Source organism: Cylas formicarius, unplaced genomic scaffold (genome assembly GCF_029955315.1).
Source record: "Cylas formicarius isolate icCylForm1 unplaced genomic scaffold, icCylForm1.1 PGA_scaffold_4__25_contigs__length_36172078, whole genome shotgun sequence".
Lineage (NCBI taxonomy): Eukaryota > Metazoa > Arthropoda > Insecta > Coleoptera > Brentidae > Cylas > Cylas formicarius.
This window is the reverse complement of record NW_026844334.1, coordinates 29943255-29955414: the sequence shown is the minus strand read 5'-3', so window position 1 is coordinate 29955414 and position 12160 is coordinate 29943255. Positions and strand designations below refer to the sequence as shown.

Here is a 12160-nt window from a genome sequence, read left to right as displayed (position 1 = left end):
GCCATCAATAAAGCGAAAATTTCCGCCTGAAACACAGTGCAGTACTGACCCAGAGGGACCGACAAGCTTGATCCCGTTGTCTCGCAGTACGCTCCAGCTCCGGCCAGATCTCCCATTCTGGACCCGTCCGTGTACCAGACAAGTCCATCCCAGGAGCCGACTCTGCCCTCTCTCCAATCTTCCCTTGATGGAAAGAGAAAGGTCAATTTATCAAAGAAGGTCATCTCGGGGATCATGACGTCACTTGGCATGCCCATGACCCCGCGATCCCCGCGATCCCCGCGACAGCCCTCTAAAATGTCGTACGGACCCCGATTGAAGGTTCCCTCCCTCCAGAGCCCGCAGCTCGCCAGCCTCACAGCTGTCCTGGCCGCCTCCATCTGCACCCGATCCGCCAGAGAGGGCAGCCCCACCAGAGCCTCCAGGGCCCTCGTGGGCGCCGTTCTCATGGCGCCCTTTATGCAGAGGCAAGCCAATCTCTGCAGTCTGTCAAGAACTAGCCTTGCTCCCGCTCTTTTGGTTGATATATGGGGTATATAAGAAAACTGAATACCAAGGAGAACTTCCAATTCCCTAATCCCAGAAATAGTATCAATAGCACAATAGAATAGGGTTATCGCTTCAATCGAAGAAAAGAAACAGCAGGATCTGCTATTGACATAAACTTTCAAAAGTAGAGGAAGCAGGTTGAACACGTGAGACACGCCTGTTATTATCAGGACACGTAGTAATTAAATTTTTACGGTGAGATAGGATCGTCACCACATCAAAGTTGAATGTTCATGACTTGCCAATGTAGCAAAGCTCTTTTTTGTTACTATTCTCATTTTAATTAGCTTTTTCAGACAATTTGCACACCTATCCCCGAAAAAACGTTAATGAATTGTATTCAAAACTATATCTCTCTTCTTCTTATTTCTGCAGTATTCAACCGGCGCCAGTTTGGCATTTTGCAATAATTTTGTTTTATGGAAGTTTGGGATAGGTAGTATCTATCAACGCTATAAATATGTAACTCATATAAATTTCAAATGTGCCTTGCACTTTGCGCCATTTCTTTTCAAACAGCGATATCGACGCACTTAACTCCTTTTCCCCTAAAATTTTAAAGGTATCTGGGGAAATAATACCAAAAATTGTAAAAACTGTTAATTTTTTTTCCACAGCTTTATCAACAACCAATAGGTATTCAGAAAATTGTAAATACTAATGACTGTCGATTTCACGAATTGTCCTCAACATTTTTTGGTTTAGGTTTTAAAAGTGCCTGTGTTATCAAGCAATAACCTATTTTAATTGAAAACTTCAGTAGGTTTAGATAGTATATAGGTTCAACTAAAAAAAATATTTTTAATCTGATGTATAACGAAATTTTAAAAAATTATTAAACCAAGAGATAAACAAGACAATATAAACAATATTACTTAATCCATACATTAATATAACATTTTTTAGCATAAATTGCTTAATTGATTTTTGTACTATCTTTTTAAAGTGGGTTCGCTTTTATTTGTATGTTTAAAAATTATGTTAACAGTAATTTAAGTACAATAAAACAACAATTTTGACAAAAATGATTACTTAGTTCTAACCAAGGACCACAATTTCTTATTACTAAGAAAAATGTGGAATTTTCTGCAAGTTCTGCAATTTTTTCAGGAAAATCTGGACACCAAATAAACACAAATTGAAAAAAATTGAACAAACATCTCGCAGAACCTTTAGAAAGGAGAAAAACTATGTCGCAATTAATGTAAGTGTTGTACATACGTACCCACAAGTCATAGTGTTCCAATAAACACGAAAATTTGTAATTGTTCATTGATGATGCTTATTTCATTCCCGTAGTTCAGAAAAAAATATGTCATTATTTTTTTTTAGAAAAATACCACTTTATTAAAACTTTTTGTGTAGCAAACTACCTATTTAATTATTTCCAGGGGTGAACTATTACTGATGATCTCAATAAAAACTCTTTTTTAATGCAGCGCTACAAATTTGACTCTACCATTAAGAAGTATCATTTATTCACTTAAACCTGTTGCCGCTGGGTATAGGGACTTGTATGGTTTTGTTGTTAAATAATTGAATTTCAGGAGATAATGTAAAATACATAAAAAAGAGTTTTCACCATTTAATTTTTTAAGGAATGTCAATTTTTGGGACACCCTTTATGGCGTACTTTTTTGTCCTTCATTCCAATTTATTAGCTAACCGCTGTAAAATTAGTCAATTACGAAAGAAAAGTAGTGTCCACAGAATAACTAGTTATTAACCTTAGCAATTTCTTGCAAAACGCGAGATTTTATATGGATTCCAATATCCTCAGATATCATATCTAAGAAGAAAATATTTACATAATTAAGAAACCAAAGAAAGTTTAAAAACCGATTTTAAACTGACCGAGTTGTCCTATGGAACAATGGCCAAATAAGGCTTAATTAAAAAAAATACAATTTAGCAAGCGTATTGTATTTTTTAAGTTTAATAACTATTTGGGCTTAATTAAAAAAAATACAATTTAGCAAGCGTATTGTATTTTTTAAGTTTAATAACTATTTGTCATAGTTGTGGAAGTCTAGTGGTTCTTTGAGTGAATTTGTGTGGTATGGTTCCTCCGGTTTCTTTATTCACTGGGCGCTTGGTGGCTGAATGGTCCCGAATGCTCTGGTGTCCAATTATTGTAGGAAAGTTGTAAGTGAAAAAGAAGAATTTACTTTTTAGGTTATATATATTTTTTCACATAATAAACCAACATTCGTAGTGATCTGTTGGTTTCGTAGAACTAATCAGTCGAATTGTGGTGTATCCCAATTCATTATTATGACTACAAAAAAGGTGGGAAACTTTATAATTTTTGGATCCGTTGCGGTCGGTGGCTTTTTGGCAGGAACTCATTTTCAAACACATAAGTTTTATAATTATAATAATATTAAGATAAAAAGACGTCCTGGGTTGCCTTTATTTGGAACTGTATCAGCAGCATCTCCTGTCTTAATACCAGATGCACCACAAACTAATGTCAGCAGAGTCTCTCAAGTACTTAATATTATGATACAAAAATCTTACCAATTTAATTATTTTGCCTGTTGCAGATAATGAAATATGGATTTCCAAGCTTGGATAATGTAAGATCTTTTGATGATTATGTTTTAAGTTATGATAGAAGAAATCGAGTGGCCCACTGGGTTTTTGAACATATCACTGCAGAATCTGTGAAGCACAACCCAGAAGTTGATAGATCCAAATGTGAATTTAAACCTGATGAAAGCATTCATCACTATTTCAGGTCAGAAAATGCAGATTACAAAAAGTCTGGTTATGACAGAGGACATTTAGCTGCAGCTGGTAACCACAAGTCTCACCAAAAGCATGTGGAGCAAACATTCTTTTTATCAAATATGGCTCCACAAGTAGGCAAAGGGTTCAATAGAGACTCTTGGAACCGCTTGGAGAAGCATGTTAGGAAGCTAACAAGGGTTTATAGCAACGTCTACTGTTGTACAGGTCCCCTGTATTTACCTCGGTGTGCAAGTGGGTGAGCAAAAAGCCTATTTGTTATGGGTCAACAGTGTCGTTTTAGGAGAGAGTCTGATGGAAAATACTATGTGAAATATGAAGTTATTGGTTCCAATCATGTGGCTGTGCCTACTCACTTTTACAAAGTTGTTGTGGGAGAATGCCCCGATGGAAAATTGGAAATGGAATCTTATGTAATGCCCAATCACATGATAGACAATGATGTGCCATTAACCAGTTTCCAGGTATCTATTTGAGAAAAGGGTGGTTCTGTTTTAACTGTGATTTTTATGTTTTTTGTTTTCGCAGGTGATTAATTAATAATCTAATATTTTTGATATAATTTGTCATTAAGAGAGAACCTACAATATTTCATCTATATCAGCACTGTATCACATTCATTTTTAAAAGTTATCTATAAATTCTTAACCTTTTTTGTCGCAATAAATGATTTAGACCGTTCACCTCATAAAATTTTATGTCTATGATCAAATTAAAAAAATGCACATTTTTGGTTAATCCTTTAAGTAAACACTGAATTCCGGTTCAATAACTTTTGTGTTCTAAATTTGAATTTATGACTCGAGTGCCATCTATCTTGAGATTTATTAAACGCCTAGTGGTTCATATTAAAAGTCATCTGAGTACTGTTTTTAAACATGGAGTTGATAAAATAGTAGTTTATGTGATTTTAGAACTCAAATTTATGTTATGTGAGTACTGTGGAAAGCAATATTTGATTTTTTTTCTTGTTCTTGACGCTTTGTTGAAGTATAATCCTTTCATACTTTTATTTTCACAGTAAAACAGATGAATATGCAAAAATTGGAGAAATTTAATTAAAAAAGTTGATGCAAGAGCTCTTAATGTTTTTAATGGAATAATGCCTTAATATTGGTTAATAGAGAATCTCTGCCTTTCTGTTCCCTGATTTATTCCATAGTTGCTGTTGTAGTTGAAATGTACTTTATTGAATATAAAATATTTTAGGTGCCACCTGATAGCATAGAGAAAGCGGCAGGTTTACTATTTTTTGACAATATTTCAAGGAGCAAAATCAGCAAAATTAATGGAAAGAAAAACTAACAAAACCAGGATTTGAGTCTGTGATATGAATTTTGTGTTTGTAATAGGAATTTTTAAATTTAGGATTTTAAATAAATTAACTTAGTTTTATCAGTTGTTTCTTAATATGCCAAGACACCTTTTATACAATTTTCCAGCATGGGAAAACAATGTGAGCAAATAAATAAAACGATCAATAAGTTTATTAAAACAAAACATTATCATATCAATATAAAAAAATTAAATTCAAATCAATAAATACTTTTTACAATTTGCAATTTTTATGATAATTTTGCAGTACTCAATGTGATCAAAATGATGATGCAATAACATATTCATAGGAAGGTATCAGAAAATGTGGGTAATCTCTGATTTAGATGGAACAACGTGGAAAACAAAACTATGGACTTTATCAACTGACAGCGGCCATGTTCAAAACCAATTTCTACAAGCTCCGGTTGAAATAACTAATTAAATGTCCTCTCCATCTTGTTCCATATAACTGCTCGATAAAATAAACGTCCTAATTAGTAAAAAGCAAAAAAATTATTTGTTTTTCCAAAATCATGGAAACGATCTGCATTCTGCATTCCTCCTGCGTAAATAGTATTAGAGTAGCCTGTGGATGTTTCTTGGAAAAATTAAAATTAAAAGCTGTTCAAGAAAAGCTCTAGCGACCGCTCTAAGGTGAGGCCTTGTCACAAATTTTAGAAATTGCCCACATTCGTCCAAAAGAATGTATGCATTCACAAATTTGCTTTACAACTGTAAGGAAATAAAACCGCTAAATCGCTAGTTTGTTTTTTTTTTTCATCAAAACCAGCTGAAGCCTTTCTATTTTCCTTAGCTGCAAAGCTATACATACTTAACTTATAAGCATACAAGAACAGAACCCAAATAAATAATTTTGAAAGCAAAATTTGGAATCAATTTAAATATCCGCGATAAAAGTAAAAGTTTTTCTGTGATATCACATCTGAAATATTTGTTGGATTGTGAATTCTTGCTAGCCGGTATCAAAAACCGATTGCTAAAATTAAATTGCCAACATAGGTGTCTGAATTGTTCACTTCACCCAGACTAATTTTTATTACCGAATCTGCAGCAAATAGTAAGCATTTTATATGTTTAAATGTTCCCCGCGCCACCATAAAACAAGAAATTGCTATTGTATGTACCGGGCGTGTTAGGACTCGCGCAGCTGTACGTGAAATCGTCTGATAGCGTTGTCCGGTTCATATTGGGCTCCGACGCCGACCGGCTTATTTTTGGTTGGTTCCTCAGTAGGTTTTCTAATGAAGCATGAATTTGACTGAATAAAGGCCTCTCGTCACGGTTAAATTTTATACACTGCTCAGTCAACCTTCTTAAGGCGTTCGGAGTATCCGTTCTCAACTTTGACAAGTCCGGTTTAAGGTAACCTCTGCCGACCATGAACAAAATTTGATCTTTGTTATTTATGTGCGAATAAGGCAACTGTCCCGTCAACATTTCAAACATAACAATGCCAAAAGCGTAGACATCAGACTGAAAACTATATGGATTATCCTCTTGCATCCTGATAACTTCTGGCGCCATCCACAGGATAGAACCAGTTGGTTGGTGATACTGTTGCGACCCTGACCATCTGGTTTTGGCAGTTGCCAGTCCAAAATCCCCTATTTTTACGGTCAAATCATCATGTAAAAAAATATTATTAGACTTAAGGTCTCTGTGGATTATGTTCTTGGCATGTAAATACTCCATACCTTGTGCTATTTGTCTTCCAATCTCAATTAAAGTAAACAACAAGAATTTTGTTTCCAAAACGTGCAAATGTTTGTACAAGCTAGAACCGTCACACCACTGAGTAACAATAGCCAACTGTGGTTTGCTAACACATCCCATGAATAGCAGGATGTTTACATGTCTTGTTTTTCGTAGCACGGCAACCTCGTTTTTAAAGGCTTGCAGCTGTGCTACCGTCGGAATTTTAACATTCAATGTCTTCACTGCAACGGGGCCATGCCAATGAGCTTTGTACACCGTCCCAAATGATCCCGAACCTACCCTGGTGCCTACCAATATCTCATCTGCGGGAATTTCCCAGTCTTCTATGCTTTCCCTAGCTGCCAATAGCGGTTTGCTTTCGTCAGCTGACCGCGCTCTGGGCCTTTTAGGTTGATGGGAACCTAAAATAAATAAATCTTTAACAATATAGTCACAGAAATTTACACAATTTCAGAAACACTATTTCAAAGTTTTTTAAATTAATATCGTACCAGTGGGCGATGCCTGGGTGCTCTTGCAATGAGGAGAGTCATGTTCCAGTGCTGACCTATTTAGAAGAGGCAATGGCCTGGTGCATTCTTCCCCAGATCCTTTAACACTATTCAAACACACATTAGGTGCAGAACTAGCCCTATCCTGATGACCTAAAGAACCTGGCTGTCTGGTTGTTTGACGAGTAATTAAACCTGCCTGTCCTGCATGCAAAATGCCTGCACTGGAATCTGGAGGCTGGGCTAGAAGGGCTCTGTAGTAAGCATCTGCCATCCGAACCTACCAAGGTTTACAATGAATGAAGTGGTGGTATCAATTTTTGAGACAGAAACTTTTAGCAGTTTGGTCTAAAGAAAAAATATTTTCAACATGTTAGAAAAACCTTTAGACTGCTTTAAAATTTATACAGCAGAAACTTCTCACTAAATACACAGAGGAAAATCTCAATTCTCTATGCTATCCTTTATGGTTTACCTGATGGCACAATGATGGAACTCCAGCGGCGCATCTTTGATGAAATTTATAGCCACAAGTCCTACAATAAAAGCCTTGAAAAAGCAGTCTTCGGCAACATTCACAGAACACTATTGAAAAAAACGTCTTTCTAACAAAATTATGAGATATACTAGTAGGAATAGGAAATTTATCTAAAATTTTCACAGTAATCACATCACACTGTAAGGTACTAATGTCAACATTCCAGTTCACCGTTACTTTAGACTCAGCGTCGCCTATATACACCACACACATTTCACAACTTAAATTTCTTAGTTTCATTGCTTTTGCTAAGGCTTTTCTCAGTGTCAAACCTTCTCGAACTTGAACGCTAGTTCTTTGTTTATTTGGCAAAAATGCACGCAAGAAACGAGGTCTCGGCACTTTCTGTTTATTATGTTCAAGTTGTGGCTCGCTAAAACTTAAATCTGGGGTTTCTCTTCCATTACTTAATTGATCTGTTAATTTTCTTTTATTTTCTTCTAATTCGTGTAATTTTGATGTCAGGTCGTCATATTCTTTAAGATACATAGCGGGAGGATGTTGGAAATCAGCAAACTTGGCAATGAGGGCTTCAATATTAGCCCTAGTTAAACTGATTACATTTTCAATATTCTTTAATTGTTCTTGAACATCCATAACATCTTCATCGCTGTCCGACGACATTGCGTCGCTGAAGTTACTGTCATCAGCGTAAGATTTATTTCCATCCAGTGATTTTTTGTTTGAATTATTGTAACTTTGGAGTTGCAGAACAGCCATGGCGTTTACATTTCATGTTCCTCTTTACCGTGACATTTCAATCATTTCGTTTCTTTTATTTCAGTTCCCTGGCCAAATGTCAATTGGTCAATAGTGTCACGGAGCATAGGTTTTAAGGAAAGGGATTTTTGGCACAAGTAAATATTTTCTGAATGGTTTAGCATTTAAGAACAATGAGAAGTAAAACACTCTTAACTCAAGTATTAAGTTATAGAAAATTGGCGTTTCAATTTAAAAAGCGATTTCTAAAATTAACTGGGAAAATTACTGAACAAAATTATATAATACCCAAATGAATCGCGGTTGCTGGGGGAGTTGGGGCGTCAAAGATCGAGTTGTGAAAAACGTCCAATTCATTTTAAAATTTTTGTGCAATGGATATTAAAAATATATTTCTCAAATTGTGTCCCCACTGGGTGAATGACTATATTATCCTATGGTATAAACCGTTTTGTAGTGTTTATAGGGTTCAAAGATTGTTTTATTTTAAACTCCATGTATATGGCTTAGTAAGTGAACAATATTAAAAATTAAACAGTATTCGTCGGTCCATAATCGAAATGAAAGGAATCCTTCATGGTGGTCGGAAATGGACCAATGATCCTTGCAATTTGGCCTAACTTTTCGGCTGCAAATTAGAAAGAATTCGATTCTATGGTCCAGATAACAGAATGACATACAGAAAAGGACTTCAAGGACATTCAATAATTTGGTAGTTTGTTGGGATATGTTCCAGGTCAACAATGATAATTTGAGGTTTGACATTTTGTATTTTGTGTACATTCTATGCACTAATTTAGTTATTTTTGTGTTCTAGTTAAATTAATAAAAAATTAAAGTCTAGTAAAATTTACAGAATGGCAAAAATTGTTCTGCGAGTCAAAACCAAAAGTGGGCAGCAAGTTATTAATAGTCTTACTAAAAACAATACAATCAAAGACCTTAAGGAAGTGCTGTCGAATTTATCAAGTATACCTGTTAGTAGACTCCACGTTCTTTGTGGTTTTCCACCAAAAGTGTTCAATATTGCCCAGGATGACTTGAATTTAAATGATAGTGGTTTGAATTCCGGGGATACATTAATATTAGAAGAAAAGGCCACAGTCGAGCCAGTCGTGTCTTCACTTCAAAATAATGAACTAGATACCACTATTGAACAGCGGTTAGAATTACCCACTGATGGTAACCTTTACAATTGTCCGGGAATTTTAATGAAACATGTAGTGCCTGCTGATAATTCTTGCCTTTTTACTAGTGTACATTTTGTTCTCAATGGAAAAGTGGATGAGACTGGTGAGGCTGCCCCTTTTCTAAGGCAGCTTGTCGCAGAGAGTATACGGAATGAAAGTCACAAGTATGATGCAGCCATTCTAGGTAAGCCAGTTGAAGAATATTGCTCATGGATACAAGATGATAAGTCGTGGGGTGGGGCAATTGAACTGGCAATTCTGAGTAGTTACTATGGTATTGAAATAGCCGTTGTGGATACTATTAATGCAATCATAAATAGATTTGGTGAAGATCAAAATTTTCCCTTGAGGGTGTTTTTGATGTTTGATGGTATTCACTATGATCCTCTTTATTTGGAAACCTTAAATGTAAGTAATTATGTATGCAAGAATACTGCTTTTGAAATAAATGAATTTTAGGGTGATTCTATAACAACATTCTTTGAAACCACCAACGAGATGGTTTTGCGAGAAGCTGAATTGTTGGCACAGGAAGCAAAATCCAGTAGGCAGTTTACTGATGTTAATAAATTCACCTTAAAATGTTTAGTTTGCAATACATTTCTAAAGGGACAAGTAGAGGCGCAACATCATGCTAAAGCTACTAGTCACATGAATTTTGGGGAAGTGTAATATAACTGTAAAATTTTATTAATGGCATATTTGTCTCTATAGATGTCCAGAATGATCTGAATATTATACAATATTCTATTGAAATATAAACCACTTTATTTATAAAATAAAATCAAATAAGTGCAAACACTAATTACACAGTTTATTAATTATTTTACTGAATTGTCATAGCTTCAATGTAAAATTAAATTTATGGGGTGAAATGGTTAAAATATCGGTAACTAACATCTTGGAATAGATTGTCAGTGTGATTACAAAAAATGTGCAGGTTTTTCTCCCCTGGTGTCTTAGCAGCCAAGAGAAGATAATGCAGTGGCACAGGCCCTTATCATTCTCTGCTTAATGTTACTTTTTATTTCCCACTTCTCTCAATTGCAATACAGTTGCTATTCAAAATGTTGCATTAGTAATGCTATATGAGTCCATATTGACTGGCCAAATGTTGCAGATTTTCTCAGGTTTTTCTCTATTTGGAAATTGCTTGATATTAAGCTATTGTAATGGTAAATATAGGTCATATATGGTAGCACGTTTATTATATAAAAATTAAAGTTGATAGCTGTATTTTTTGGAATATATGCTTAAACATTGTCTCTAATTAATTAATGTCATCAGTTCCTGTCAAGTGATTTGCAAATGTTTCTATAGTGATAACTGACTCTTTGCATTATGTTTTGGTATCATTAGTTTACAAAGTTTTATTTTTATTTCATAAATGGAAACTCCACAACTGTTTTATTGCAACAGAAGAGGAATAACACTAAAAAAATGAAAAAAGCAACATATCCCAGCTTTAAAGAAAAAAAGAATAGAAATAAGGTATTGCAAATATACTTCCAAACAAAGATTATTCCTGTACACATTCAGTGAACACATTGTATGACTCCAAAAGTCCTTCAAAACCGCAATTACTTGTTTTTTTTTTTAATTTATTGGTGAATGCGCCAGACACATTCAAACCGCTTAACGTAGGCTAGAAATATTAAAAAAGGACGTTGTGAGTTTTTCTTACATATATACTGCTTGAAATTATTTAGAAAATATTATACTTTTGATAAGAGGCCCAAGAATGCGTCGACTATTAGGAAAACATATTATATTATATATTAGAAGAATTTCTGTTAAAAATTAATTTCCAAACATCAAGCAATCGAAAAGAGTCATGTCTCTGCAGTGGTCGATTTTTTTGTCGCCATGCTTTATATATTTTATTGATGCCAATATTTCGAAATCTATAATTTTTTTCTTTTAAATGCTAAATAAAAAAAGACACTTTTAATGATTTTTTCATTTAAAATTATAATGTCAGTTTTAGGTAGTTTGATAACCCAGCATTAATTTATTTTTATAATATCAAAACAGACCACTAAAGCGAACCCTTTTCTATAATAAAATCAACCTTAAATATATAACATAGAGTTTCAGTTGGAGAAATGAAGCCTGCGAAGTTCAGAGAAATTTTTAAAAAATGCATTAAAAACAAAGTGTTCTAATAAAATAGGAACCTTTTTTGTTTTCCACTAAAATATAAGCACCTGTAAATAACAATATAATAACTTAAAGGTAAAGTAAATCCAAACAAATTTTCTCCCTAAGTTATACCTCTGAATTGCAAGAAATCCATAAAACAGTTGTATCTAAAGAGTGCCATAATATTTGTCCCAATTTGCCAAATAAAGTTTACTATAACCTATTTATCTATTTTCAGAGATATTGTGCCAGTGCTTAGTTCGTAAGATCGCCTCATACCAGCCTCTATGTCAGAAAAACGATTCCATAATTTTTGTTAATATTTTTGTACTGATGCTTTTCGCCGAGCAGTACTTTATTTTTTTGTTTATGTCCTATACGGGTAGACAAACCATATTAACGCTTATCTTAGTTTAAATAATTTCCTGTATTAACAGCTTGTGAATTTTGTTTGAATCCGACTTTTCATTGTCTAATATGACAGGTATCATATATATCTAAAATAAGCAGAGGCAAATGATGGCGTCCGGGAAATATAATTTATAGCAATTTTGTAAATGGGTTAAAAACAATCAATTACTTAAAAAAATTGACCAACGCTTAAGCAAGATACGTATTTTTAAAATAATATCCTACATGCATCGTCAAGAAATCGTTAGCTCTTCGCGAAACTGATTTCAGTGGCGTCCTAGAAACATTCGCCTAACAGTAATGCGAACATATTT

The 12160-nt window shown here is 34.4% G+C and overlaps 3 protein-coding genes across 6 annotated transcripts; 2 read left to right on the top strand and 1 right to left on the bottom strand.

Moving 5' to 3' along the window:
• Positions 1-2699: 2699 nt before the first annotated feature.
• Positions 2700-4649, top strand: LOC132701030 (endonuclease G, mitochondrial). Of its 3 annotated transcripts, none has more exons than XM_060668660.1 (4): positions 2700-3039; positions 3096-3526; positions 3584-3764; positions 4510-4649. In XM_060668660.1, exons 1-4 carry the CDS (start codon positions 2824-2826, stop codon positions 4603-4605), a joined length of 924 nt encoding a protein of 307 aa, XP_060524643.1. In that variant the 5' UTR covers positions 2700-2823; the 3' UTR covers positions 4606-4649. The 3 variants fall into 3 exon arrangements, with proteins under 3 accessions (XP_060524643.1, XP_060524646.1, XP_060524645.1); XM_060668663.1 differs by lacking the exon at positions 2700-3039 and having other exon boundaries at positions 3108-3233; positions 3290-3526; XM_060668662.1 differs by lacking the exon at positions 2700-3039 and having other exon boundaries at positions 3118-3289; positions 3340-3526.
• Positions 4650-4775: 126 nt separating this feature from the next.
• On the bottom strand, positions 4776-8148 carry LOC132701029 (raf homolog serine/threonine-protein kinase Raf). The gene is made up of 3 exons (XM_060668659.1): positions 7321-8148; positions 6846-7125; positions 4776-6755 (listed from the first exon to the last, which is right to left on the bottom strand). Exons 1-3 carry the CDS (start codon positions 8101-8103, stop codon positions 5713-5715), a joined length of 2106 nt encoding a protein of 701 aa, XP_060524642.1. The 5' UTR covers positions 8104-8148; the 3' UTR covers positions 4776-5712.
• A 623-nt stretch (positions 8149-8771) lies between these two features.
• LOC132700706 (ubiquitin thioesterase Otu1) lies at positions 8772-10554 on the top strand. 2 transcript variants are annotated; one of them, XM_060668195.1, is made up of 3 exons: positions 8772-8859; positions 8921-9701; positions 9753-10552. In XM_060668195.1, the coding sequence occupies exons 2-3, from the start codon at positions 8961-8963 to the stop codon at positions 9963-9965; spliced, it is 954 nt and encodes a 317-aa protein (XP_060524178.1). In that variant the 5' UTR covers positions 8772-8859; positions 8921-8960; the 3' UTR covers positions 9966-10552. The 2 variants fall into 2 exon arrangements, with proteins under 2 accessions (XP_060524178.1, XP_060524177.1); XM_060668194.1 differs by having other exon boundaries at positions 8789-8859; positions 8960-9701; positions 9753-10554.
• The last annotated feature ends 1606 nt before the right edge of the window (positions 10555-12160 follow it).